Source organism: Idiotropiscis lumnitzeri, chromosome 5 (assembly GCF_059441095.1).
Source record: "Idiotropiscis lumnitzeri isolate Australia: NSW breed Sydney's pygmy pipehorse chromosome 5, RoL_Ilum_1.0, whole genome shotgun sequence".
NCBI lineage: Eukaryota > Metazoa > Chordata > Actinopteri > Syngnathiformes > Syngnathidae > Idiotropiscis > Idiotropiscis lumnitzeri.
This window is the reverse complement of record NC_142395.1, coordinates 29,837,909-29,864,606: the sequence shown is the minus strand read 5'-3', so window position 1 is coordinate 29,864,606 and position 26,698 is coordinate 29,837,909. Positions and strand designations below refer to the sequence as shown.

At 45.8% G+C, this 26,698-nt stretch overlaps 1 protein-coding gene across 4 annotated transcripts in view; it reads left to right on the top strand.

The window, feature by feature from the left end:
* Positions 1-3,177: 3,177 nt before the first annotated feature.
* fn1b (fibronectin 1b) overlaps positions 3,178-26,698 on the top strand; it is a 29,162-nt gene continuing 5,641 nt past the window's right edge. For 2 of the 4 annotated variants that reach the window (XM_088295824.1, XM_088295823.1), the window contains exons 1-34: positions 3,178-3,473; positions 4,808-4,933; positions 5,117-5,254; positions 6,585-6,716; positions 7,294-7,431; positions 7,505-7,651; positions 7,728-7,910; positions 8,220-8,402; positions 8,578-8,754; positions 9,586-9,741; positions 9,815-9,943; positions 10,705-10,848; positions 11,195-11,316; positions 11,410-11,578; positions 12,221-12,397; positions 12,469-12,597; positions 13,651-13,740; positions 13,820-14,014; positions 14,867-15,145; positions 15,223-15,486; positions 16,258-16,352; positions 16,679-16,847; positions 18,019-18,105; positions 18,251-18,442; positions 19,362-19,640; positions 21,127-21,318; positions 21,412-21,501; positions 22,453-22,719; positions 23,359-23,475; positions 23,710-23,871; positions 23,943-24,098; positions 24,867-24,983; positions 25,212-25,481; positions 25,583-25,770. In XM_088295824.1, coding sequence (XP_088151950.1) covers positions 3,320-3,473; positions 4,808-4,933; positions 5,117-5,254; positions 6,585-6,716; positions 7,294-7,431; positions 7,505-7,651; positions 7,728-7,910; positions 8,220-8,402; positions 8,578-8,754; positions 9,586-9,741; positions 9,815-9,943; positions 10,705-10,848; positions 11,195-11,316; positions 11,410-11,578; positions 12,221-12,397; positions 12,469-12,597; positions 13,651-13,740; positions 13,820-14,014; positions 14,867-15,145; positions 15,223-15,486; positions 16,258-16,352; positions 16,679-16,847; positions 18,019-18,105; positions 18,251-18,442; positions 19,362-19,640; positions 21,127-21,318; positions 21,412-21,501; positions 22,453-22,719; positions 23,359-23,475; positions 23,710-23,871; positions 23,943-24,098; positions 24,867-24,983; positions 25,212-25,481; positions 25,583-25,770 — 5,613 coding nt within the window. In that variant the 5' untranslated portion in view covers positions 3,178-3,319. Of the gene's footprint in view, positions 3,474-4,116; positions 4,632-4,807; positions 4,934-5,116; positions 5,255-6,584; positions 6,717-7,293; positions 7,432-7,504; positions 7,652-7,727; positions 7,911-8,219; positions 8,403-8,577; positions 8,755-9,585; positions 9,742-9,814; positions 9,944-10,704; positions 10,849-11,194; positions 11,317-11,409; positions 11,579-12,220; positions 12,398-12,468; positions 12,598-13,650; positions 13,741-13,819; positions 14,015-14,866; positions 15,146-15,222; positions 15,487-16,257; positions 16,353-16,678; positions 16,848-18,018; positions 18,106-18,250; positions 18,443-19,361; positions 19,641-21,126; positions 21,319-21,411; positions 21,502-22,452; positions 22,720-23,358; positions 23,476-23,709; positions 23,872-23,942; positions 24,099-24,866; positions 24,984-25,211; positions 25,482-25,582; positions 25,771-26,698 lie in introns of those variants that run through there. The other 2 variants (XM_088295825.1, XM_088295826.1) reach the window with 2 other exon arrangements.

The following is a 26,698-nucleotide window of genomic DNA, read 5'->3' as shown; positions in this document are numbered from 1 at the left end:
GACAGCCTTCTGCTCTTTTTTTGGGCGTGCGCACCGTGGCCTACTTTTTGGATACTTTTTTTAGATGTGACTTTCTTTGCAGGGCTGAAACGTAACTCATCTCTAGTGAGGTAGTTAAAGAAATAATAATAGGTCAATAATGCCATTTGCATTCATTTCAATGCGCTCAAATTGATTTGCAAAGAGTTCAAATTGAGTTATCGCTCTTGAAAACCAAAAACTTTGACCTTCCATGTGTTCTCGCTACAAAGCAAGAAACGGAAAAAGAATGAAATTTGCTGATTGTACTCCACATCATCTCCTGTCGCTTCCCAAATGGCCCAACCCGATCCGGTTTCCATGGCAACTCGCTATTGTAGCATAGTGTTGTGGAATCTTCGGCAAAGTGCTCCCTCAGAGCGCCGGCGTGCCCGCTCGCTCAGACCTCTAGCCTTTGTCGTCAGTCAGCACACAAACAGATGCTCTTCACATCCCGCACCCAAAATCCAGACTGCGTCAACTCAAAGACATGACAAGGAGCAGCGAGAATGCTGACCACCCCAAAAGAAGTTTCTCAACCTCATAAATATGCACTTGCTGGCTCTTTGCATTCAACGTGATTTTCGTCAAGCTTCGCTTCAGCCAATGAACCTTCCAAACGACCGGTATTACAAAAGCTGCCAAATTCTGTGTTATGTAATACCGCACAGAGGGTAGTAACATGTAAAAAAAAAAGCTGGATACGATTGTCAGATCCCATTTTTCCTCCACAAACAAATATCATTTTCAATGAGTTTAAACAAGAAGTACAGAGAACAAAACCAGCACGGGCATCTTTTTTTTTTTTGATATACACCAGGCGGCCTTCCAGATGTTTTAACAAAAAAAAAAAAAAGCAGTAAATCCGATACTGAGACTTCCCAGCCCAGGAATTCAAGTCATGCACCCGAATGCGCCATTTTCGTCGGCTTTATGTGCACAAATATTTACGTGTTCTTTCACACCCGCTCCTCTCCGATTCTGCTCAAGTTCACAACAAAATATTTGAGAACGTGGAAGTCGGTAAACTGAAGTCGAAAGACATTTATTCATTCTCCTCGTTAGCCAGCTTACAAGGATTTTTGGAATTGGTCAAGAAAAAAAAGCTCACCATTTTTAGTGATACCATGAAAATAATAATTACCATCAATACACTCGGGGGTCTTTCCGAGGATCCCTTAGCTGTCCAACAAGGTGCCTGATGTAAAATACGTCAGGTTCAACATCGAACAATGCAAACCACAGCAATAATTGGGAATTGAACTCAATTATCCCTTTCGGAGAATCCGTCGTTTGTCCTTCCAAAAAAAATGAAAAAAATGTAAAAAAAGAATGAAAATCTTGTATAATCACATTCCAGGGGGCAAAATGTATTGCCTTCATTTTAATGAGTTGATTTTTTTTTAACCTCGGTAAAAAAGAAAAAAGTTTGTCTGAAGAGATCCACTAATTAACATAAATCGACGCTTTTTTGCGACGCTGCCTACATTTTATCCTTTGTTCTTTTGTTTTCATGTTGAATTCCAACCGAGGGGGCACAGTAGTGTTTTTTTTTTTCAGTGATATCCAACACTCATTTGCATCTTAGACGTCCCCAAGATGACAACCAATCTGTCAATCAAGATCTCCGATCTTTTTAGGAATACCCGACTCTGTATTTTAACTTGTTACTTGGACAATCAAGTATTTTTTGAAAGTGTTACTTTGTGCCAAAAAGTTTTTTTTTTAGTCATCGTTTTTGCAATACAGAACGTGTCCTGGATGTGCGTTTTTGTTTGTGCGTCCAGTGGAGCACTAAAGTTGACCACGCAATGTGAGGTGTGTGTGTGTGTGGCCACAACTGCCGCTGACAAACTTTTGCCAGCCGCTGTGGTTTTGAATGTCAAATTGTTGAGGCAATTTCCAAGAGGAAATGATGGAAGCGTTGCCGCTGAGTGATGAGTCAACTGTCCGTCTGAGGACGCGTCATGTTTGTTTGTCACGGACGTCGGCCTCCAAGTGGCTCTTCGGACTCAGCACCAAGTCTGCTTCTCTGTCTTCCGTGTTCATCAACACAATTATGTGAAACTTGACATTGACCACATTGATGCTTTTTTTTTTTAAAACTGTTTATTGTTGTTTGTTAGCATTAAGCTCAACTTACTGTCTTCAGCTAAAGCTACGCGGTAGTTTTATATAAATGTGGATTTCTCTTTAGTTTATTGACACAAGTTTTGTCCCCAAAATTGAATGACAGCGTGCAGCTCAAAAAATGTCGTGATTCAGTTCACCCGTACCACGAGGCACTTGAGTCAAATCACAGATACATGAAAAATGTACTTCCAAAAGTCATTTTAGGTTATTGCTTGATTTCACACTTTTTATAATTATGTTACTACTCTCTGTACTTTCAAGTCGTGTTTTCACAAAATGCACAAATCGATGTTTGGAGAGTTTACAATTGGACAATGCAATTGTCGTGGAAAAAAAAGACCGATCTTTGCACAGCTGGTGCACACCACAATGTTTTTAATGAGTTTTGTGGTCTGGCTCCGATAAGAAAAAGTCCACTGCAAACTGTACAAATATGCTCTCGATTTTACTGGGCAGGAACACAAACCGTGCGTTATCTAAGCTTCATATTTTTGGGGATAAAATATGTATTCAAATATATTATTGCTGTTATTAATAAAAACACAATTTGTGTTGATGTCATTCGTCTTGTTAACGTTTACTGATATTGTTTTCAAAGATACATTTGTGGGGATAGATTCTGTAGTGATGATACTAAAAATTGACAACATTGACCTGCAATGCTCTTTGTGCCAAATATTTTTAATTACTGAGCTTCTATCCAGTCCATTTGCTCAACCTCTTCATTTTCATGCGGTAGCAAAGTACAAATACTTGATTACAATGCTGCACTTTTTTGAAACATGTTTTTGTACAAAAGTGGAATAAGTAGCCTCCTCTTTTGCCAGACATTTTATCTGTCTTTCCTCTCTCTCTTTTTTTTTTTTTTTTTTACAAGAACTGTTCTTGCACACGTTTGCCACCGCTGTTCTTGTTTGTTTTCTCCTTTGTTGAAAAGGGAAAAAAAGTGAAGGCCATCTCCCTCCGCCTCCTGCTGACCAGCAAGTTGCATCACACGAGCGCGGCCGGCCTCATATAAGCTGTGCGCTTCGGACTCGTCAGCCTTGCGCACCGGCTGCACGCCAGTGGGTCCAACAAAACCCACGAACACATCTCAGCATCTGAGCTCGTCTTTTGTTGATCTTCTTCTTCTCCTTCTTTTCACTTCTTTCTTTTTTGTTGGCGAAAAATGTCCGGGGTCCCGCTCACGAAGGTTGTGGTGGCGATGTGCGCGTGCGTGTGCGCGTGGAGCACCGTGGTCCATTGCGTGCCGAAGAATAAAAGACAGAGTGGACAGTATCAGGTGTATCCTGATTTCCACGACACAGACGCTGTCAGCGCAGGTTTGTGCGAGCATTTTTCTTTTCACTTTCTTCAGCGCAGCAACTTTTAGACATTATTTTAATATTGAAGTTTAGGAATCACCCTTTTAATTTGAGTGTCGTGGTCTTTTATTGTTTTTGCACAACGGTGTTTTACTTCCACTGCATTTATTTCTAGAGCGTGCCTTTTTCTCACATTTAGTTGATAGACGGTAGTTTGACAAAATGGTGCTTGTAGTTTAGCAGTTTACGACAACATTCTGAGACTGTCACCACGAAGGAGTCTGTAAAACGCAATTTGAGCATTTATTCAGTATGCTTGATTTCCAGTTCAAGGTCCACGTACGTACTCGGGAGCTTTGTCCGCCAAATCAGTGTCCTATACCAGTTCTTCTCAAACAGTGGGTCGCCCCTCCACTAAGGGGCGCGGTGCAGCTGAGGGGGGTGCGTGTGACTCTCCGTACTACAATAAAGTGTAATTGCACCTCCGCTCCAGTCGTTGGCAGTGTCGCTCTCATTGTGCGCAGCAAGTATGAACTCTACGGTGTCGGTTTGTTTTCAACGAAAATGCGTTTATTTCTAGTTGCGGTGGAGTGTGTGCCGGGGTGGGGAGGCGAATTGTTTTCTTCTTACCAGGGGGGGCGTGAATGAAAAGAATTGAGCAGCACTGTCCTATACGACACCGATCCTTTTACAACTGATATATTTCTGCGTACTCGCAATACGCATTTGTTGAAATCTGCACTCTGTTTGTCCTGTAATGCGACAATTCAGTGCATTATTAGAACAATTTAGCCGCGGGTGATCTAGTATTTTTTTTCCCCTCTGCACATATAGTCCAACTATATGTTACTATTGTGAGGCAAAACTACTACTGGACATTTTAGTGCGACGATTCGAGTCTTGGTGGCTACTAGTGTGGGACACTACCTACTAGTTGGGCCTTGTGGTGGTATTAGTGCAGTGCAATAGTTTATTAGTCAAGTACCAGTTGGCCAAAAGTAACACCGGTTGTGGAATAGTTGTGGACAGCTGTTCTACTCGTGCACCGAATCGTCTTAATCGTTTGAACAAAGAGCACACTAGTACATGGACCTTATGGTGACTGTCTAGGTAGGATATTGAATAAATGGCCTTCGAGGTGGATCTTTATTTTGTAAACAGCCCTCAGTATGAAGTGTAAGTGGAATATTTTGTGTAAATTTCCCTCAAATCTCAAACAAGCGGCAAAGTTCAACCACGAAAGGTTGAACTAAATCAGTTTTCTTGTAGTGTGGGAACATTATTGAATATCATCTTGAACGTTCGCCCAATAATGATGTGACCATGAAGCGTTTTTATGCTCTGTACCGTAGTTGGCTGCGAGGAAAACGGTCGCTCCTTCAGAGTCAACGAACAGTGGGAGAAACCTTACCGGGGCAGCACACTCGTATGCACCTGCAATGGCGCGCAAGGCATCAAGTGCAAAACTAAGCCTGAAGGTCAGTGAAAAGTTGTTTTTATTTTTTTTTCTGATAATGATTGCATTCGTTACTACTTTGCTTTTGACATGAACACGTTTCTTCAAGTTGAGTGCATAATAATGCGGGAGAAATTGGTGGAAGGGCAGCCTATCCGAGCACTCTTTTTGTAATTATGTCGTGTTTCCTTTTTACTTTTATTAGTGGAGGAGTCTTGTTATGATAAGTACAATGACCGGACATACCAAGTCGGTGAAACCTACGAGAGACCAAAGGACGGAATGATGTGGGACTGCACTTGCCTTGGATCCGGTCGAGGCAAGATCAGCTGTACCATCGCGAGTGAGTGACTGAAAATATGCTCGAGACTTTTATTTGATCAACACTGACTTGTTCAGTTCGGTGCCAAAATTCAATAAATAAATACACCGTGAAATCTTGAATGAAAATGGACATTAATTAATTAAATATGGAAAGAAATAAATAAATGTGTAATTAATTTAATTACCAATGATTATATGTTAAAAAACATATCTATCTATCTCTCTCTCTCTCGTATATATAATTACTTCTGTATTTAATAAATTAATTATGTAATTACTTATTTATGTGTTTAATTAATGAATTCATGGTCCTGCGTTGCAGTGTTTCATGAATTAATTTAATTTGTCTGATTGGTTGGGCCGCTCATCAAGTCAAGGCGTTTAGCCCCGCCCACTAACTTTGATGGGCGAGTTTGACAGGTGAAATTAATTCATGAAACACTGCAACGCAGGGACATAAAATAATTGAATACAGGAATAATGAATTAAATTGATAAATAATGAATTAAAAACAGAAATAATTTATTTAAAAACTGAAAGAATTATTTATATAATTATATAGATTTTTTGGACATGTAATCATTGGTAATTTAATTAATGACACATTTATGTATTTAATTGCACATTTAATTAACAAATGAAATGAATTAAACATTTCATGGTGTATTTATTTATTTAATGTTGGCACTTTCAGTCGTCACGGAATGTATTTGCTTTGCATTGGCGTTATCGAACCTGAGCGTTCAGGGACTCCGGGGGATACGTTCCAGAGCCACACCCATCCATGACAAGTGAAAATTTGTGATCTATAGAGTATATCAAATTGTTAATTGTTGTTTTCCCACTCCCAAATTTGAACTTATTAAAAGACACTTTATAAAGTGCTCTCCCTTTCCAAAAAATGGGAGACCATCATATAAATGATTCCATATAGAAAATGGACATTTCCAAATGGTCAACCAAACCATATAGTTCATCTCACAAAAGTCGGCGATCTTTATGCTGAAATACAAAGTGAAAGCCCGAAGGTGGGCTAACGCATATGAACACGAGCGGAACATTTGAACGAAAGGCGGAGTCCAACACAGTCCACGGACTGCTTACCAGTCTCGCACAGGGCGAAGAGCGACACAGACGACCACCATTCGCACCGACGCTAAGTGGGAGCTGAACACACAAGTCAGGCCAGTGCTAGCGTAGCGCGACACCATCGGTGATCTATTATCAAGCTCGCAACGACTGCTGCTCATTTAGCGCAGCATCAACACATACAAGCTGCGGAAGAGCAGCACTCGCAGGCGGAAATTCTCTCGACCTGCCGAATGAACTTTTCATGTTGCCGTTCGCAGATCGCTGCCATGAAGGTGGAAGGTCTTACAAAATCGGGGACACCTGGCAGAGGCCTCACGACACCGCCGACTACATGCTGGAGTGTGTGTGTCTCGGAAATGGCAAAGGAGAATGGACCTGCAAGCCTGTGGGTGGGTCAGGTTTTTTTTTTTCGCTACGAGTTGCATCGCGCAGTTACGCGCTCCCAACGCCAACTTGTGTTTAATAGCGCTGCAAATATCCAACGGGCCAGTCAAACAAAGAGTGTGTCACGGCAATGATCTCATAATTATTGGCGTGCTCGTGATAGTTTGGATTTCATAGCCAAGTCTCCCAAATCCTAAAATTTGGATTGAACATTTGAACATTCAACTTTGGCGTACTAGTAGCACAAGTGAGGCAAAAGTGCACACCACTAGTATGGCTAGTGAAGCGCTAGATGTTAACTAGTAGTGTTATCATGTTCTAGTGGCACGCACCTGTCAACTAGTGACTTGTTTCTCCTAAAAATTCAACACCGGGATATAATATGACATCAATGTGAAGAACAGGATCTTGATTTCTTGGTTTTGATCGGCCAGCAGAGAAGGCCTTGATGGCCTTGACCGCCCGCCACTTGTTAGGATGCACGAGTCCTTCTATTGGCGCACTAAATTGTCTCGCTAGTAAGGTCAACGTGTATACGAGTACACGGACATGTTTTGCATACCTGCTTGCTTGTCTACCCAGCTGAGCGTTGCTATGACAACAATGCCGCCTCGTCATATGTGGTGGGGGAGACGTGGGAGAAACCCTACCAAGGCTGGATGATGCTGGACTGCACTTGCCTGGGCGAGGGAAACGGCCGAATCACGTGCACTTCCAGGAGTAAGCCGATCCACGCGCACACTTTTGCTCATCTTTTCCGAGCGCGTTCCGACCACTCCGACTCTCCGCCCAGACCGTTGCAATGACCAGGACACCCGAAGGTCCTACCGCATCGGCGACACGTGGTCAAAGAATGACGCCGGCGGGCACGCGCTGCAGTGCTTGTGTTTGGGAAACGGCCGCGGAGAGTGGAAGTGCGAGCGCCACAACGCCGGCCAAGGTGACAAAGGAAAAGCACGCGCGGCCACGCTACAAGATGAGCGCATGACTTTGTTGGGGTTTTTTTTTTTCAACAGGCACCGGTTCGGTGTTGGTGAGCCCCCTCCATCCTCAGCTGCAGCCAGAGCCCCCCGCGGAAGGAACCTGCCGCACCGACTCCGGCGCCACCTACTACGACGGGCAGCGTTGGCTCAGAAGCCAGGGCAGCAAGCAGATGCTTTGCACTTGTCTGGGAAATGGCGTCAGCTGTGAGGAGTGGGGTGAGTCCGGTTGGCAAGCATCGCTCCGTCATTCGGGCTTTGAAATGAAAAAAATTCACAATTGACGACTGGGAACGAATGACATCGGAGCCGCTCAAGACTCAGCTTGCAAACGCCACACCACCAAAACCAGGAAATAAGTGAGCCGTGATTGGTCCTGAGCCTCCGTGGGCCCCTTGACGCTCCGTGATGTCATTTGCAAAATGGAAAGAATGGAAAAAGAAAAGAAATTGCGAAGGAATGAGAATAGTTTGACGGAGGTTTGAAAAGCATCACTCGAGAGCAAATTGAACTTGTTGTTGCGTGCAGAGGCCCGTCACCAGGTGTACAGCGGCAACTCCGATGGCCGCCCATGCGTCTTCCCGTTTGTTTTCATGGGCAAGACCTACTACTCGTGCACCACGGACGGACGCACGGACGGCCAACTCTGGTGTTCCACCACCTCAGACTACGAGCGAGACCAACTTTACTCTTACTGCACCGAGAAGAATGGTAAGAAAAATGGCGGATCTTTTGAGATAAGCACGTCGACTCTCGAGACAAAAGTGGCCCAAAGAGTTCTTTCCATTCGGCCTGTCGGACCTTCTCGGCCGCCGACAAAATGGCCGTCGGGCGTGAAAAATGAACGGGATGTAAAGTCGCATGGTTTCCTCCGCTTCTTTCCCAGCCATTGTGGCCACGCGAGGCGGAAACTCCAACGGCGCTCTTTGCCACTTCCCGTATCTGTACAGCGGCCGCAACTACACGGACTGCACATCCGACGGCCGTCGCGATAGCATGAAGTGGTGCGGAACCACGTACAACTACGATGCCGATCAACACTTTGGATTCTGCCCCATGGCCGGTGAGAAAATGGAAGAGCGACTTGCACGCAGGAGGGCTGCGCCGACAAACGATTTCTTTGGTCGTGCTCATATTCACAATTACAATCAGGCAGTTATCATAAAAAAAAAAAATGGTTCTTTGAATTGAATTAAAGTGAAAAACGTTCTCGACAACAATATTTTCTACGCCGCCCCACGAGTGGAAACATATTCGGATGATTATTGCTTTGATTGAATATGATATGCATGAAGCAGCAAAATGCGTTTTCATCAGAAGACTCGATTTAGACGGAACAGAAATCCTTTGCCTTACTTCCCCTTTAATTTGAAATGTTTTTTTTTCCTCTCTCCTCTAAAATGACAACCGCATTCCACTCATGTGCAACCGATGTACATTTTCAAATTCTGCAACCAGCCGAGAGATCTTCCACTTCTTAAATTACAGTCGTACATAATTCTTCACCATTGCACTGGTAGAAAAATGCATGCAAGAAATTCTAGAATAAAAGCTATTTGACAAAAACATGCTTCAATTTGGACAACTTGACATTTACAGTTGGAAATGGCAAAATCTGACCCTTGTGGGATTTCATTGCATTTGCATAACAAATCGAAATGCTTCAAAAGAAAAAGAAAGCAAGATGGGAACTAATGGGCAACATGGAGAGCCCGGCGGGTTCATTATTTGGGCGACTTGTAGACGATGGATGCGGGTGAAATCCAGGAACTGTTGTGGACTTAGTTTGCGTGTTTTTGAGTATTTGCTGGACCCATCTGAACTCAGAAACAAATCAATAGTCACGAGCACGTGTGCGCGCGCTGGAACTTTTTGTTCTTATTTTTGTGCGCAGCCCACGAGGAGGTGTGCACGACTAACGACGGCGTCATGCACCGCGTCGGTGACAAATGGGACAAACGGCATGACGTCATGGGGCACATGATGGAGTGCACGTGCACCGGCAACGGTCGCGGGGAGTGGAATTGTATCGCTCACTCACAGCTGCGAGGTGCGAGCCACAAGAGGTCACGATGCTCGCCGGTTGTGTCGTCTGTCAACCGCGTGATCTTTTGTGCATCCAGATCAGTGCATAGTGGAGGGCTTGACCTACGACGTCAACCAAGAGTTCTCCAAGCGCCACGATGAGGGCTACATGATGAACTGTACCTGCTACGGACAAGGACGCGGACGTTGGAAGTGTGATGCTATTGGTAAGTTCTTAGCCTCCGTGGAGCTAAATCACCATTTGCGGAGCATCGGTTCATAAGTGTCGAGGCTTAACGTGAAAATGAATACAAAAATATTTGACACAACACACAGAAGAGTGATGTGAACAACCCTGACAAATTTGGATGATTGAAAAAAAAAAAAAGATGGATTAATGAAGCCGTTGCCTCTGCACTTGAATGCGGTGGGCCTTGAAGAACTTTTTTTTTTATGCGTTCACATTCACAAAATATATCCACTTAAAGCCTCCAGTGGTTGAGATAGATCCCACTGGAATGGCAAGGGGGATTCCGTGGTGCGATGAGAGGCACTAGCTCATTAGCTAGCTCAGCAGCTAGCCCATTAGCTAGCTCACTCGCTGTTAACTCATTCACTGCCATTGACGGATAAAGACGTCAAAAATCTTTTTTTTTTGTTAAGCATCAGTGCTTCTTTGCGGCATCACCTTCTCTTGTGAGAATTTATATAACTACACCTATCCCTTCTGTTAATTGCGACACCCCATTTTGGGGCTAGCTAACTAACAATCTTTTTTTTTAACTCGGCTGGTAGTGAATGAGTTCATGTTTAAAAGTGAAGCTCCAAAAGTCACCATCCAAAATGAGTCATTTTCTTGACTTGTTTAGGAGGTCTCAGGCGTGAATGCCGAGCCGGTGTGTACAATTTGGTGTTTGGAGTTTTTTCATGCGACGTTATTTGGCGAGTGAACCGACTTCACCCACGTCATTCTCGTCTCCTTGAACAGATCAGTGTCAGGAGCCACAGACGAGGGCGTTCTATCAAATTGGAGAGTCATGGGACAAAGTCATCCACGGCGTCCACTATCGCTGTTATTGCTACGGCAACGGGATTGGAGAAATGAGGTGTGAACCCCAGCAGAATTTCCAAGGTGGGCAACAATATATCCTACTCCACGCCTGCTCATCGTCAAAAAATATGTCGTACTTAGCTGGAGCTCTCATCCGAAGGTTCGGCCAGAACTAAATATTTTTGTCGCGGTCTTACCGGCACCAATGAAAGAGATCTATTTGCCAATAATGGTGGGCAGATAAATAGTACTTAGGTGTGAGGTCACACCGCGAGAATGTTTGCGTGCCGACGCTTTGGTGATCCCAAAAGTCATCTTTCACCCACGCCGACCCGCCGCCGCACTTCTGTAACACCATCACGCGAACGTGCCGGATGTGGCCCCCGGCTTCTTCTTTCGCTCATCCAGTCTGGCTGCAACTTTCCAGGTGGCCACAGGCCCGTCCAGGTCATCATCACGGAGGCGGGCAAACAGCCCGACTCGCACCCCATCCAGTGGAACCCGCCCTCATCGGTTCAGATCACGCAATACATCCTCAAATGGAAGATTGTGAGTCGATGATTTGGATTTTTCACATCTGTTCACTCTACTGGGAAAAAAAAGTGATCGTCACTCATGTCATCTCATCTGTGTTGTTTCTAGAAAAATTCCCGTAGCCCCTGGAAGGAGGTGGTGGTTCCCGGTCACCTCAACTCCTACACCATCTCAGGTCTGCGTCCAGGCGTCACCTATGAGGGTCAGCTGATCAGCATTTTGCGCTACGGCCAACGCGAGGTCACGCGTTTCGATTTCACCACCACGCATGGTTCTCGTGAGTAAAAACGACACCTTTTCAAAAGTTGCCCCGCTATCAACTCACACCTGCAACTCGACCACAAAAGCTCGATCAAAAGTGATGCCTTTGCTATTTTGATCGTTTTGGATCACTAGTGACACATAGTTGTCTTGTAGTTGTCCTACATGTGTCCCAAAGTTGTCCTATTTGAGTTCAGAAATAGGATGAAATGGTCGAAAATTGGTCGGAGTGAAAAACCAGGAAGACATCGGCATCCTACTCGTGCGCGGAATTGTCTTACCGGTGAAGACAAAGAGAATATTCGTACGCGGAGCTCAAAGTGGATATCGATGATATGGAATAAAAATAAGTAGAGTGCTTCTCAATTGTTTTCCGTTACGCCAGCAAGAAAACAAATCGCGCCTCCTCCCCACCCATGCTCTGCTGCAATTACAAATAAACGCATTTTTGTTGCAAAACAAACCTACACCGTCGAGTTAATACTCGCTGCGCACAATGGGCGAGGAGAGCGCCACTGCCAACTACTGGAGTGGAGGTGCAATTACACTTGACTGCAGTACGGCAGGAAAAGGAAGCATGCCCCCCCTCAGCGTCGTATCGCACCCCCCACGATTTGAGAAGGTTACATAACGGAACAATATCCCTTCTCCCCTCAAGTGGAAACGTCCGAGGGCGAGACCAACAAGCCTCCGCCGCTGGTCGACACCTCGGAATCTGTGACGGAAATCACCTCAAACAGTTTTGTCGTGTCCTGGACTTCGGCCTCAGCCACCATCTCCGGCTTCAGGGTGGAATATGAGCTCAGCGAGGAGGGTGCCCAGCGGCAAGTCTTGGGTAAATCCAAAGAACGGCGTTGCGCAAATGTTGATGGGGTCAACCCGTAACTTGACCTTTCTCTGTTTCAGACCTTCCGCGAACATCCAGCTCTGTCACCATCGGTAACCTTCTGCCAGGGCGCAGATACAACGTCAACGTCTTTGAGCTTCCAGACGACGGCGATGCCACCCTCATCCTGTCCACCTCCCAAACGACCGGTTAGCGCAAAGAAATCTATTTTCTAATCGCATTCGTCCTGGTTTTTCACAGGAACTCGTGAAAACTGAGATAAAGTAAGCCTCGCGCAGTGGAAATCCCTCTCGTAAAAGGTTTATAATTACCTACAGATGCCCAGAGATGGCGGCAAAGCACTACTTTTCTATGAGACGGGGCTATGACCTGAATCAGTGATTTTCCCATTCTCCAAAATTCCCACATTTTTTTTTTTAATATTCCTCATTCTTAAAGATAAAGATAAAGATGTCCTTTATTAGTCCCTAAATGGGGAAATTTGAAATTTACTTTTGCAAATGAATGTTGACTTTTAACTTCTCTACCCACATTTCTTGACCAATTGAAACTTCGCCAACTTCAAAATCGCAACAAAAACAAAACTCGACAGAATTATTCAGAATTTTCTGAAAATATCCCAAATCTGGCGGCACGGTGGGCGACTGGTTAGCGCGATGGCCTGACAGTGCAGAGGTCTTGGGTTCGATTCCGGCTCCGGCCTTCCTGTATGGAGTTTGCATGTTCTCCTCGTGCCTGCGTGGCTTTCCTCCGGGTACTCCGCTTTCCTCCCACATTCCAAGAACATGCCTGGCAGGTTTATTGGATGCTCTAAATTGCCCCGAGGTGTTTGTCTTTGTGTGCTACCCTGCGATTGGCTGGCGACCAGTTCAGGAGTTCAGGGTGCGACCCCGCCTACTACCCAAAGTTAGTTGGGAGGCTCCAGCACGCCCGCATTCGTCGTGAGGAGAAGCTTATCAGATATTGGATGGTCTCCCAAATCTTGGAAAAAAAAAAATCCCAATTTTTTGGGGTGAATATTTTGCGACTATATAGTGGACCTCCTCCTCCCACACTCCTTCTTGTCCTGCTGTACATAATGTAAGTCAATTAAGATGACTAAAAAAACAAAAACCAAAACAAACGTAACTTTTACAAGACGTGACAAAGCTTGCGCCGCTCTGCTTTTTCTCAGCCATTACTTTCAGAATAAGAGCAATTCAAAAGAAGGTTCCTCCCGTCTTCCTTTTTTTTCATTCCAGCTCCTGACACTCCTGCTCAGTCTGCTGTCGATGACGTGGGGGAGACGTCGATCCGCATCAGGTGGTCCAGACCTCAAGCTCCAATTACTGGTGAGCAACCAAATGATTGTGTTGGCCCTCTTATGTGGAAGGTCATCCAAACGTGACGTGTCTGGCCGTTGACTTTCAGGGTACCGTGTGGTCTACACGCCTTCCGTGGAGGGCAGCAGCACTGAGCTCAACCTGCCCGACTCGGTGACCTCGGTGACCCTGGTCGACCTTCTTCCCGGCGTGCTCTACAACATCAGCATCTTTGCCGTCGAGGAGAACCAGGAGAGTGAGCCTGTTTTTGTCCAGGTCCAGACGACTGGATCTTCTCAACCCGGTATGTTTGGCCAGTGAAGATGGAAGCTGTCGTGATGGGTTTTGTTTTGTGTTTTTTTTTTTTACCATTTGAGCACATGGCGGCCCCTGAATGACCTCCGTGTGATTCACGGTGCTCTTTGAAACGGACCCAAGCACAGATTAGGAGATAAGAATGCGAGCACAACCGACACGCGCCAAGAAACACCGTCTATCAGTCCTTATCACATCTGCGGCTGCAAGCGAAAAAAACTGTTGATCTGGTTTTAAAAGCAAAACCAGATGCTGGAAATTGTTTGTTGAAGAACATTTCTCTTGTGTCGTCTCTTTAATCGGGAACACGAATCGTAAGTTTTTACCGGCGTTCCAAAAGGAAAATCACACACACACTTGCGTTTGGTGGCATGACAATTTTGCAGCCGTCTCTTAATTTTTTCCTCCTGAGGTGAATATAAAATACGTCACAACATTTTGCATTTGACTAGTAATTCCAAAACACAAATGTCACGACTATGACTTGCAGAATTTTGCCGATAATTGCCACACCAAAGAGAGGACGAGGAACTCAAGATGGATTCTTTTTATTGGTCATGTTCAAACAGCTTGCGTGATATTTTTTCGAATCGGCGGCGGGCCGTGCATTTCACACGAAGGCCTTCAGCAAAGTCCTCCTAACTGGCTGAATTCTGATTGGATTAAAACTCGACACTAGGATGTAATATGATGTGATCTTTTTTTTCTCGATGATGTCGGGCCAGCAGAAAAGGCCTTGACGGCCCACCACTGATTAGAACGCACGTGGAGAGATCTGGCGACTCGACGCCAGATTGTCTCGTTGGTCACTTCACGCGTGCTCATTGATTCTGTGCCACAGAGGAGGTGGCCGCCCCCACCGACCTGCAGTTTTACGAGGTCTCCGATGTGAAGATCACCATCACGTGGAACGGGCCCCCCAGCGAGGTGACGGGTTACAGAGTCACCTTTTCCCCCGTCGGGCCCGATGGCACCGAGATCAGACCCCTCCAGTTGCCGGTCTCGCCCAACGCCTACGCCGATATCACCCACCTGCAGCCAGGCACTCGGTACCGCTTCTACGTCTACGCCGTTAACGGGGGCGTGGAGAGCGAGCCGCTCGTGGGAGAGATGTTTACCAGTACGTCTTGTTCTGAGGAGGGTTGAAAGATTTTGCAACTTTCAAAGTCGGAAGTCTTACTTTGTGTTGTCCTCCAGAACCGGACGCTCCCACCGACGTGCAGTTCACCGACATCGGCCCAGACAGCGCTCTGGTCATTTGGGAAGCTCCCCGCGCTCTGGTGTCTGGCTATCGTCTCTTCTTGAGCATCCAGGGCTCCAGCCCTGTCGAGAAGAGAATTCCTGGCGGGGTCACCCAATACGCTCTGAGGAATTTGCGTCCCGAAACGGATTATACGGCCGCTCTGCATTCCGAGCTGGACAGTGTGCTGAGTGAGCCGATCACCACGCATTTGACCACAGGTGAGTACACGAGGTGAGAAGGGGACATTTACACGAATGTTGTTCTGAAGACCAGAACTCTCCAAGGCAAGACCCAAACTTTTTTTTGGGGGGTCGAGTCACGGCGGCAGCAGCGGCTTCGGCAGGGAAGCCCAGACTTCCCTCCCCCCAAGCCACATCTTCCAGCTCCTACGGAGGGATCCCGAGGCGTTCCCAGGCCAGCCGGGAGACTTTTCGTCCCTCTAGCGTGTCCTGGGTCGACATCGACCGGTGTCACATGCCCAGAATACCTCACCAGGGAGGCGTCCTGATCGGATGCCCGAGCCACCTCAGCTGCTGGCTCCTCTCAACGTGGAGGCGCAGCGGCCCGACGCGGAGTCCCTCTCGGATGGCCGAGCTTCTCAAACTATCTCGAAGGGAGAGAACGGACACGCTGCGGAGGAAGCTCATTTCGGCCGCTTGTATCACGCAACACGGGGGTCACCAAACCGGACCCCTCATTGCCTCGACTGCAACTAGAAATTCTGTCCATAAAAAGGCAAGACCAAAAACCTTGAAAATGTCTTCTCAAGACCAAGACGGCGCTCAAGTGTGACAAGGCCAGCAATGTATTTTTCAAAGCGCTGATCCGCTTGAGGATCACGGCGCTCCTGGCTCAGAACTGATCACAGTCTCAAGTCGGCTTTGTGAACGATTGCACAATCTAGCTTGCGTGAGAACACACTTGCCAGCCCCGCATCCACTTCACTGCAGTTTGCTAATCGTCATGTTCTTTTTTGTTTTTTTTTCCAGCGCCCCAGATGGGAAATGCGCCTGCTTTCAACACCGAAGTCACCGATACCTCCATCATCATCACCTGGGTGCCTGTCCGCAGGTTTAGCTACAAGGTAGCGGCCACAGCAAGCTCGCGACGTGAAAATGGATTATTTGATGGATTTTTTTGTCTTTGTTGACATTTTGGTTCGCACGTCACATAACAGACGAGGACACTTTTCACTTTTGGTTTCATTCTGAATTTTGCTATTCAACTCCTTAGTAGAGAGCAAAAGATACCAAAGCATCGAGCGGTGCACATTCGAATATTCCGAGAAGGTCAAATGAAGTTCACCCTGAAATCTCCGCCAAAAGCCCAACGTCTTTACGAGAGGCTTAGCGTGATGATGTCACGTCTTTGGTGTGCTTTTCTCATTTGCTGATCTGATCTTCTTTCCAGCTGTCGGTGCTGCCCAGCCAGCAAGGAGAGTCGCCAAGACACAGGACCTCGGACACAGGACGCCTTCATGTCACCGGTTTGATTCCCGGAACTCAGTACACTTACAGTGTTCAGCCCATCGTCAACGGACGCCCGCGTGGAAACGCCATCACGCGCAACGTCGTCACTTGTGAGTCACCGTCAAACACTTTGGGCCCGATTTCGTCAAAGTTGACCCACCGGAAGCAGGCGGGAATGCGTCGTCCGTACGTGCCAAATTGGCACGCAAATGCGTTCCCGCAATGTTAGTGGCCAAATTCGAGATGAATGGCCGGATTTGCCATTCTGCGACGCTGAATCGCAGGTCCGAACACATTTTTAGGGAAAAATGGGTGACCTGTCAGAATTTGTCAGCCTAAATTTGAGAGAAGAAGAGTATTTAAGACGACTACTCAAAGATCCATTCTGTCTATCGCCGGCCTCCCATTTTTTCCGACACCACTCCTCCTTTTCCAAAATGAAACGCAACTACATGGAGAACGGATTTTTTACGTTCCTTTTTCCTCCAATCTCTTTTATCTTCACCCAGTGTGGCAAATGGTGCTTTCCTGTCCTTTTTTTTTTTGTTTTGTTTTTTTTGTCGGGTGTGCTGTCCCACGTTTTAAACGGAACGTTATGCAGAATACGCAAATATGTTGAATGACCACGCGTTGAATCCAAATTCTCGCCGCAATCGTCTACACTTTTGGGTCTCGTTCCCTTATCAGACATGGAATTTGTGTACCTCAAAAAAAACATTTGCGCTTAATACCTGAGGTTATTTACCATATTTTCCAGACTATAAGGCGCACCTGCATATAAACCGCAGCAACCACTTTGCAAAAAAGACATACAAGCCACACCAGAGTATAAGCCGCAGTTTTCTATGTTGAAAAAATGTCCAGAACGATTTTGTATTGTGAATGCACATAAAGGTACATAAACAACTTTGCTCATTAAAACAGAACAGACCTAAAAGAAGAAAAAAAAATAGACATTTAGTTCACGTATTTTCTGAACTGTAGATCGCCCCACAGAAAAGTCGCACCCTTGTATTTGCCGCGTGCTTCCTGAGAATACTTCCACTGACACTTGAAACTTCATTTTGCACTTCTGGTGCTCTCGAATTGTTCCCACGGTGAAAACTGTTCACCAAAGCACATCAAATTTCTTTTACATTTCTTGCCAATTGCGCTGCAATCTTCGTAGACCACGCCCACCCGTCTGTTCCCACCAACAATTTAACACCCGCTTTTTGGGATCCCTTCGCCGGGCCTATCGAACGGCTCTGTCGCAATGCTTGTCCTGTGGCCTCATTGCAGCTTTGTCGCCTCCCACTGACCTGAGAGTCCAGTCCAACTCTGACACAGGAGATCTCGCCGTCCACTGGAAAGCCTCCAAAACACCAGGTAAATATTGACCAGGTTTCCCGGAGCCCACCGAGTCTAGACGTTGACCTCTGAAAACACCTTTCCTGGTACATCTTTTGGACTTCTCACAGCGAGTCCCAAAAGAGCAAATTGTGACGTCTTTTTCCACCCCCTCACTCGGCAGACATCAGCGGCTACAGAGTGTCCAGCGCGCCCACCAGCGGACAGAAAGGAAACAGCATCGAGGAGTTTGTGAGGGCCGATCAAACGTGGTGCATGCTGGAGAACCTGAATCTCGGGGTGGAGTACAACATAAGCGTGTTCACAGTCAAGGAGCATTTGGAAAGTCTGCCCGTGTCCACCGTTATCACACCAGGTAAGTGCTGCAGCCAAAGGCCTTGACACCAATGAAGACGACGCTTTTGTGTTGAGTCCGTGACGCGTGTTTCCGATGTGAGCCATTCGAGAAAGAGTCGGGTGACATCGGGGAATACACGCATTATCTTGGGGTTATTTGAGCAGAAATCTTGAGAAAGTCTTTGTTCATGACCCAGCGTGCTGTGTACGTGTAATTGTTGAGTTTTCTGCTTCACAAGGCCTCAAGCAGGCACAACAGCCGGGGACTAAGTGGACGCTATTATTTTCATAAACGCTGACATTGTGACCTATTTTATTGAGTGTCATGTTGTCGAAATCCCGTCCTCGAGAGCCCCCGCCACGCCTGTTTTACGTGTTCCCCTCCTCCAACAAGCTTTGCAGAAACTTGATTGTGAAAGTCTTGGAGGAGGGAAACAGGCGGGATCGGGCCTTCGGACTTTCTTCTTGTTTCGTTTCGTGCAATCCAGAGTATTATGAACATAAAAGCCAGGGAGACGTTGTGGTTCTTTATAATCATACATTCTTCCACTCTAAAGTACTCCACGAAAATCCCATTTGGAATTCTTGCAAGCTGCACTTTCTTCTGCCAAAGAATCAATACAAAATATTTTCTTGTTTAGAATTATTTGTGATTGATATGGAGTTGAACACGTTTTATGTGTTGTTGAATCCATCTCCCCCCCCCCCCCCCCCCCCCCCATTTATAACCTGCTGGGGTCTTTGGCTAACAATTGCATGCCCTCAGTTGATGATTTTTTATTTATTTTTTTTTCTATTTTCAAATTTGAATGTTGAATGTATCTGTCCTGGCACTGAATGTTTGAATTTGTCCAATGAATCCATGCCATGTACGCTAATCATTGTCTTTGTGTCTTTCTAATGTCGCTTGCGCTTTGCACCTGGCCTAACCCTTCCAGACATACGTCCACCGAGACATATTCGCTTTGTCGACATTACTGACACCACCATTGGCCTGCGCTGGATCCCTCTCAACTATTCCACCCTAACGGGTTACCGGATAACGGTCGCGACGGCGGGCGAGAGCGTGCCCATTTTTCAAGATATGGTGGACGCATCAGCCGGTTATTACACGCTTCGTGGTTTGGAGCCCGGCGTGGACTATGACATCAGTATCGTCACGGTTACGGAAGAGGGCGAAAGCCAGCCGACCACACACACAAAGCAAACTCAAGCGGGTGATTTGAACATTTCACTCTATCTGCGAGGAGAACGGGAGTTTGAATGACACACTGGATGAAAATGTGACCATTTGGAAAGGATCGCTTCCTTATTTTCCACTTGGATTCTTCCCGAATTGGAGGGCTATTTTGTCACCAACATTTTTTTAAAAATGACAATTTACGTTGTTAAAAGAAAAGGTAATATTATATAAATATATTAAAGAAACAATATTATTCGCCATCTCCTATTTTTAGCTGTTTCGTGCAACCCTTTTTACAGACACAAAGGTACCGCAAAAACAGATGTAAAAATTGTGCAAAATAAATAAATAAATTCAATAATGAAAGATGATCAATTTCATTTGAAAACCAATTTGATTTTTTTCACATTATCATAGTTGTAAATCGCCGCTCACGTTCAATGTTGCTCAAGAGTACATGCTAGCCATGTTAGCTTGAATGCAAAAACAAACTTGCCGATATTCTACAATTGAAATTGAATGTCTTTTCCAGATTATAAGAGGAACGGGAATAAAAAGAAACAAAGTATAAAAAGTGTCGGGCGGACTGAGCCGAACGCAAACGTCTGCTCATGCTCGGAGCAATTAGCTTGAAGTCGTGTCGCTCACTTTTGATGCCGGAAAAGGCGCAAGTTCATTGCAAGATTACTGAAAATACGTCTGTGACGAAACAAAGTCATTTCAAAACAGCAGATTTACGCTATTTTATTTGAGATGTAAGTCGGCCCCCGCATACGCTTTTTGAGCCCTGTGGTATTTCAAATGATATTTCGGGAATCGCACAGACAAGGTCTTCCAATTCTGGAATGATGCACATACCGAACCGTGGTACCATGACTTATGAGTTTATTTAGTTCAATGAGCATCCTCATCACGCCAAGCGCTTTTATCTTCCTCAATTTGACCCGAGATTCTATTCCTGTTTTCTAACACCCCAAAACACCCAAACGTGTTTTTCTAAATGAGAGTGCAGTATGGAAACACACAATAATAACAAAATCCCCCCCCCCCCATTCATTCAATGACAAAGACCAAGTTGTGTGCTGTCATGACACACACATTGTAATCGTCTTTGTCTAGTTTTGCACTCGACTTCCAGTGGCAATAAACAGCTTGAAGCAAGCACACTCGGCCTCTTTTTTGCCGTCGGCCAAATTGCAAACCACTTTGTCGAGGAGACATCATTGACTTCTTTTCCGCATTTTCTCAGGAGCCCCCGTGCGGTTCCAGAAAAGAAACTTTCCAAATTAACTGCAAAAATGTTGAGAACACAAAAGTGTCGTGACACTTTGTTGGCTGTCATGCCGTGCCAATATCGTATGAGAAATGTTTGCTCAAAGCAAAAATGGACATTGAATGACTTCAATTGGGGCACTCGTGAATCAAGGTACCACAATGAAAGCCATCTCCAAAATGTTTGGGCAAAAAAAGTTTTTTCTCCACCAGATCAAGCTGCTCTTTCCCTTCCCTGGTCTCCGCAGTCATTCCCGCTCCCACCAACTTGCAATTCGGCGGCGTGGGTCCCGACCACATCAGGGTCACGTGGACAGTCCCTCACGTCGCCACCCCGAGCGACATTTCTCGCTTCGTCATCCGCTACAACCCCGTGACCGACGACCGTGATTTGAAGGAGGTCAACGTGGGCGGAGCCTCCAACACCTTCTTGCTGCAGAGTAAGACGCAACGCGGCGATAGCCGCCGTGTTTTCGGCTGCATCATTTCAAGCTATTCCAAGACGATAACTCGATCGTTTCCCGTTTGTGCAGACTTGCTTCCTGACACCGAATATCGCATCAGCGTGGTTTACATTTATGGAGAGCGCGAGAGCAATCCGGCCGCAGGAACACAGAGGACAAGTGAGTGGGACGCAATTTCTTGTCCTTGACGCGCCAGAAAGCCAAGCGTGAATTGAACCGACTTGACATCCAGCTCAAGGTCCATGCACTAGTACCCTCTTGGTCTGCACTAGGATGACAAATCAACGCACTGATGCCTTCATCGAACAAACATCTTACCAGTTTGGACATTTCTGCACACTAGCAGGTCAACTTTGACATTCTAGAAGGCAGTGAAGGGAAAACGAAGCTTCAAATTTGCTTCATGAACCAGTTGTTGCATTTTGGAGTCCACTAGATGGCACTGTTGCTTTAAAGAAAAACACAAGTCAGTGTGCTTTCAGCCCAACGTTGAACAAGAGAGCGCCACCTACTGGAGTCCAAAAATACCACAAGTGGTTCATGAAGCACATTTGAAGCTTCATTTGCGCATCACTACAAGTAGGACATGTTACTAGTGAGGCAAAACTGCGTGCACTACTAGTGAAACGTGAATGTTCGAATGTCTCCATGCATGCAGTTGTCGACGAGTGCACAGTTTTGCCTCACTCGTAACTGACTAGTCGTCTGAGGTTGTGTCGCTAGTTATGACAATTGGTCGACTCCTCCATGATGGTTATTATCTCTGCTTCTCAACGAGCGGGGGTGCGGTTCGATGCAGAGGGGGGGGGGGGTGCGTGTGACCCTGGGGAACATGCATTTTTTCACGCTGTACTACAATGAGGTGTAATTGCACATCCTCTCCAGTAGTTGGCAGTGGCGCTCTCCTTGCGCATTGTGAGCAGCGAGGTTTTGTTTTGCAGGCCCAGTTCTCTTCTTGATCATATTTAGATTTTAAATGAAAGTTTGAAAATCTATGAATGTAATTCTGACAGCTTATTTGCAAGACATTTGACTTTTTGCTGTCCCACTTTCACGCGAGAGTGGCAGAGAACATGATGTACTTTTTGAAACGGAATGATCTCCTTCCAGCGCTGGATTCCCCAACCGCTTTGGACTTTTCTGACATTCAAACCAACTCCTTCACCATTCACTGGCGGGCCCCATCCGCCGGTATCTCGGGTTACCGGATCCGCCATCAGAAGACGAGCGGTGGGCGCGCCAAGGACGAGCGACTTCCCCCGAGCCGGACTCATTACACTTTGACCGGCCTGACTCCCGAGACCGAGTATCTCATCGCCGTGTACGCTGTCAAAGGCAATCGGGAGAGTCAAGCCGTGACTGGCACGCAGGCCACGAGTGAGTGTCTCGACCGCACCCAGATTGTGAAAAGCCGATCGCGTTTACGCATGCCGTTTTTGCCGCTGCTTGAGATCATTCGCAAGCTCCCAAATTTACACTGCAGTCCTTGACTATCGGGATATGCTTCTGCAGTTTTGGTCTCTGGCATTTGAAAAATGTTTACTCAATAAACTCAGTCATGGTTATGCACAGCAGTGCCAGTTCACACCGCAGACCAAAGACATTTGAATTTTCCCGACTATAAATGTCTACTTTTTTTCCTGGATTTTGAACCATGCGGCTAATACGCGGGTGTGGCTTTTTCCTTCACGCTCTAGAGTTCAGAAAGAAAATGGCCATTTTGTTTTTGTGCAGTTTGAATGAGCAAAGTTGTTAAAAGGCACCGTTTTAACAATCTCTCGCTCTTCTGCACAAAATTGTTCTGTACATGCACTGAAAACTGCGGCTTTGATGTGATTTTTTTTTTCCGACAAACAGATGCGACAGCTTATAGACACGTGCGCTTTATTATTATTTTTCTCTTCTGGAAATGACTTTCAAAAGTCAAGCTCATTGTCTGTCCCATCAAGTTTTTCATTTTCATTTCATTTGTCCGATATGCTCTTCAAACAAAATGAATCTTCTCCACATCCGCAGTCTCGGATGCGCCCACTGACCTGGAAGTGGTGTCGTCGTCGCCCACCAGCATCACCATTCGCTGGGATGCGCCCTCCGTTGCCGTCAATCAGTACCGGATCACTTATGAAGGAACAGGTCTGCTTTCTTCCGTCATATTTTCACCGCAATCATTAAATACGTCGACAATTTCAGGGATCAACAAAAATGAATTCCAGTCAATTTCCAGATAAAAAAAATACAAAAAAAAAAAATGGGGGTCATTTTGGAAATATTCCAAATTGGAAAGTTTCCATCAAAGTACATTCAATCTCCCTGTGAAAAGTTTGCAACTTTGACATTTTGCAAGACGGTTCTCCTGTCGATTTCCAGGTGGGGGAGCGCCTCAAGAGTTCACCATCCCAGGAACGCAGACCACAGCCACCATCACTGATCTGCAGCCGGGTAGCGACTACACCATCACCGTTTATGCCGTTACCGGAAGAGGGGATAACCCCGCCTCCAACACCCCGGTCTACATCACACACAAGACCGGTAAGGCAAATTCAAAGAAAAATAAATCGGACACTCAATTAGGAGTGCTTGAAATGGAATTTGTTCTTTAGATATTGAGCCGCCTGCCAACATGGATGTGACGGACGTGAGCGACAACGCAATCACAGTGCGCTGGTCACCGGCTCGGGGGCCCGTCGCCGGCTACAGAGTCACCGGTGCGCCTAAAAATGGCCAAGGACCGTCCTACTCTCGGGATGTGTCCTCTGGTAAGAGCCATTTGGAGTTCATCATTTATTGGGATGAAAGTCTTGGGAACAATCGATTCACCAATTGCTTTGGGACAAACTCACTCTGAATCTCCATTTTATAAATCTAAAATCAGTGGTTCTTTTTAAACCAAGTTCCGCCTCAAGTACCACAAGCATAAGCATTAAACGATAGCAGCGTCGTTGATGTTCGTCTAAAACCAGACGGAGGTTTTAGTCCTCAAAAGAATTTTTAACCTTGTTGTAAGCTGCAACATCATGCAGTTTCCATTTTATTGGAAAAAAATTGGAATCAATTGGAAAATTGAAACCCAAAAAAGAACGATTCAATAGGAATGGATAGCTTGTGTAACTCAGATTTAAAAAAAAAAAAAAAAAATCTAATTGTATTTTGAAAACCTTTTTTTTTTTAATATTCAATTTTATTCTATTGAACTCAAAAGTGAAATAAATGCTATTTATTGTACGACAGTACGTGTGAATTGCTCTTCGGTCGTTTTTCTTTCGTTTACCACTAGAGGGAGCCCCACTGGACGAAATTTTGAGAAGCACCTAAATCTTTTCAAATGCCCTTATTGGCAGAAATTGTGAGCCAGACCTTCGCTCACGTCCCCAAAAAATTCCAATAGCTGCAGATGTCCTGCTGTCCTAAGAGCGGGGGCCATTTTTATTTTTGATTTTGAATTTTTTTATGTGTCCTTCTAAAAACTTTGGGCTCCAGTTTGGTGTCGCATTTTCCAAACGTGCTGTTCCACTTGTGCTTTCCAGCTCAGACTGAGATGACCCTCACAGGCCTGATGCCAACCGTTGAGTACGTTGTGAGCGTTTCTGCTCTGGGCTCCGATGGCCAGCCTTCATCGGCGGTGGTGGAGAACGCCATCACAGGTCTGCTTCTTTCTTCTTGAAGAAAACGCAAAGGAGATCAGCCGCATAACACAACTTGAACATGTTTTTTTTCCTGACTACCCATCTCTTTGGTTTGTCAAAAAGGCCCAACGCTTCTCTCATGGATTTAACCTCGTCATTATTGACCATTTCTTAGAATTAAAACTGAGCAACCGAAGGACGACTGAACATCAACTTGAATGTGCCTCGCCCTCATTTTCCCCGCAGCAATGGATCGTCCAAAGGACTTGACCTTCTCTGACATTGACACCGACTCCATGCGCATCGCTTGGGACAGTCCAGAGGGCGCAGTGACGTCATACCGCGTTCTCTACTCCAGCCCCGAAGATGGCGAGCGGGAGCTGCGTCCGTCACCCCGAGGCGATCAGGACAGCGTGGCCATAAAAGGCCTTCGGGCCGGGACCGAGTACACCGTCAAAGTCATTGCGCTTAACGGCCGCACCCCCAGCACGCCGTTGGTGGGAACACAGGCCACAGGTAGACGACACTTAGCGGATAGACTCTCTGGACCAATAATGGCGAGGGTCCAAATTCCTCATGCGTTTGCTTTTTCTCCTGCGTGCGTCCGTCGCTCTCAGTTATCCCCGCTCCGACCGGCCTGGTCATCTCAGAGGTGGCGCCTACTTCCTTCGCCGTGTCGTGGGAGGCGCCCAACGCGCGACTGACAGGGTACCGTGTGGTGGTCAACCCCGAGAACATCAACAGCCCCTCCAAGGAACTCAATGTTGCTCCTGACACGACCCGAGTGCTCATACCCGGGCTCATGGTAACAATTTCATCCGGGAAAATTCACACATTCTTGACTTAAAGGGGAACTCATCCGGAAAAAAAAAAAAAATGTCCTCTGCGCCTTCACCAGTCTAAACATGTGATTCGGATTGGTGGCCTTTGCGGGATATGCGTTAAGCAGTAAATTGCACCCGTTTTTAGTCATCTCGGTGGGCGGCCATTTTGTTGACTGAAAATGACATCACAGTTGCAAACGACCAATCACGGCTCACCTGTTGACCGAAGCTGAGCCACGATCGGTCGTTGATGTCATTCTCGGTCGACAAAAGTGACAAGATGGCCGCCGCTCTGAGATGCTACAAAAGGGTGCATTTTACCAACCGAAGTCATTTTCCGTAAAAATTGCAATCAGAATGCGACCCAAGTGAGGAGAAGCGGTACAGAAGATGGATGGATGAATGCCGTCTTTCGACTCGTGGGCCTGCATAGAACGTATTCTTCTAAAAAAATTGATTTTTTGAGGTGACTTTCCCTTTAATTGCGATGATTTTATAAAAATACACTAAAACGTAGAAGCTGTGATTCAACTCATGTACTCAAGTAAAATTTAAAAAAGTACTGACTGAAATTTACTAAAGTAGTCGTTAAAATATATTTTGTTATATACGTTACCTGTTTCTTCGTTTCGTTGAGCTTGCATGTCGCGTGTTCTTTAATTATTAGCGATCGTAGGGTTGAATTTTATTTCCCAATTGTTTTCCTAACATTGTGAACCGACTCACAAAAAAGCCCAATTTGCTCATATTTGTAGATTTTAATGAATAAAAATAAAAATAAATCACATCCAGGTGCTGAGAAGAAAGAAAATCATGAAACATGTCCGATGTCGTAAGTTTAAACGAGTGAGCTAGCAATGGCTTGACTTTCACGTTATCAACACGTCTTCCAATTCCTTCCAGAATTTT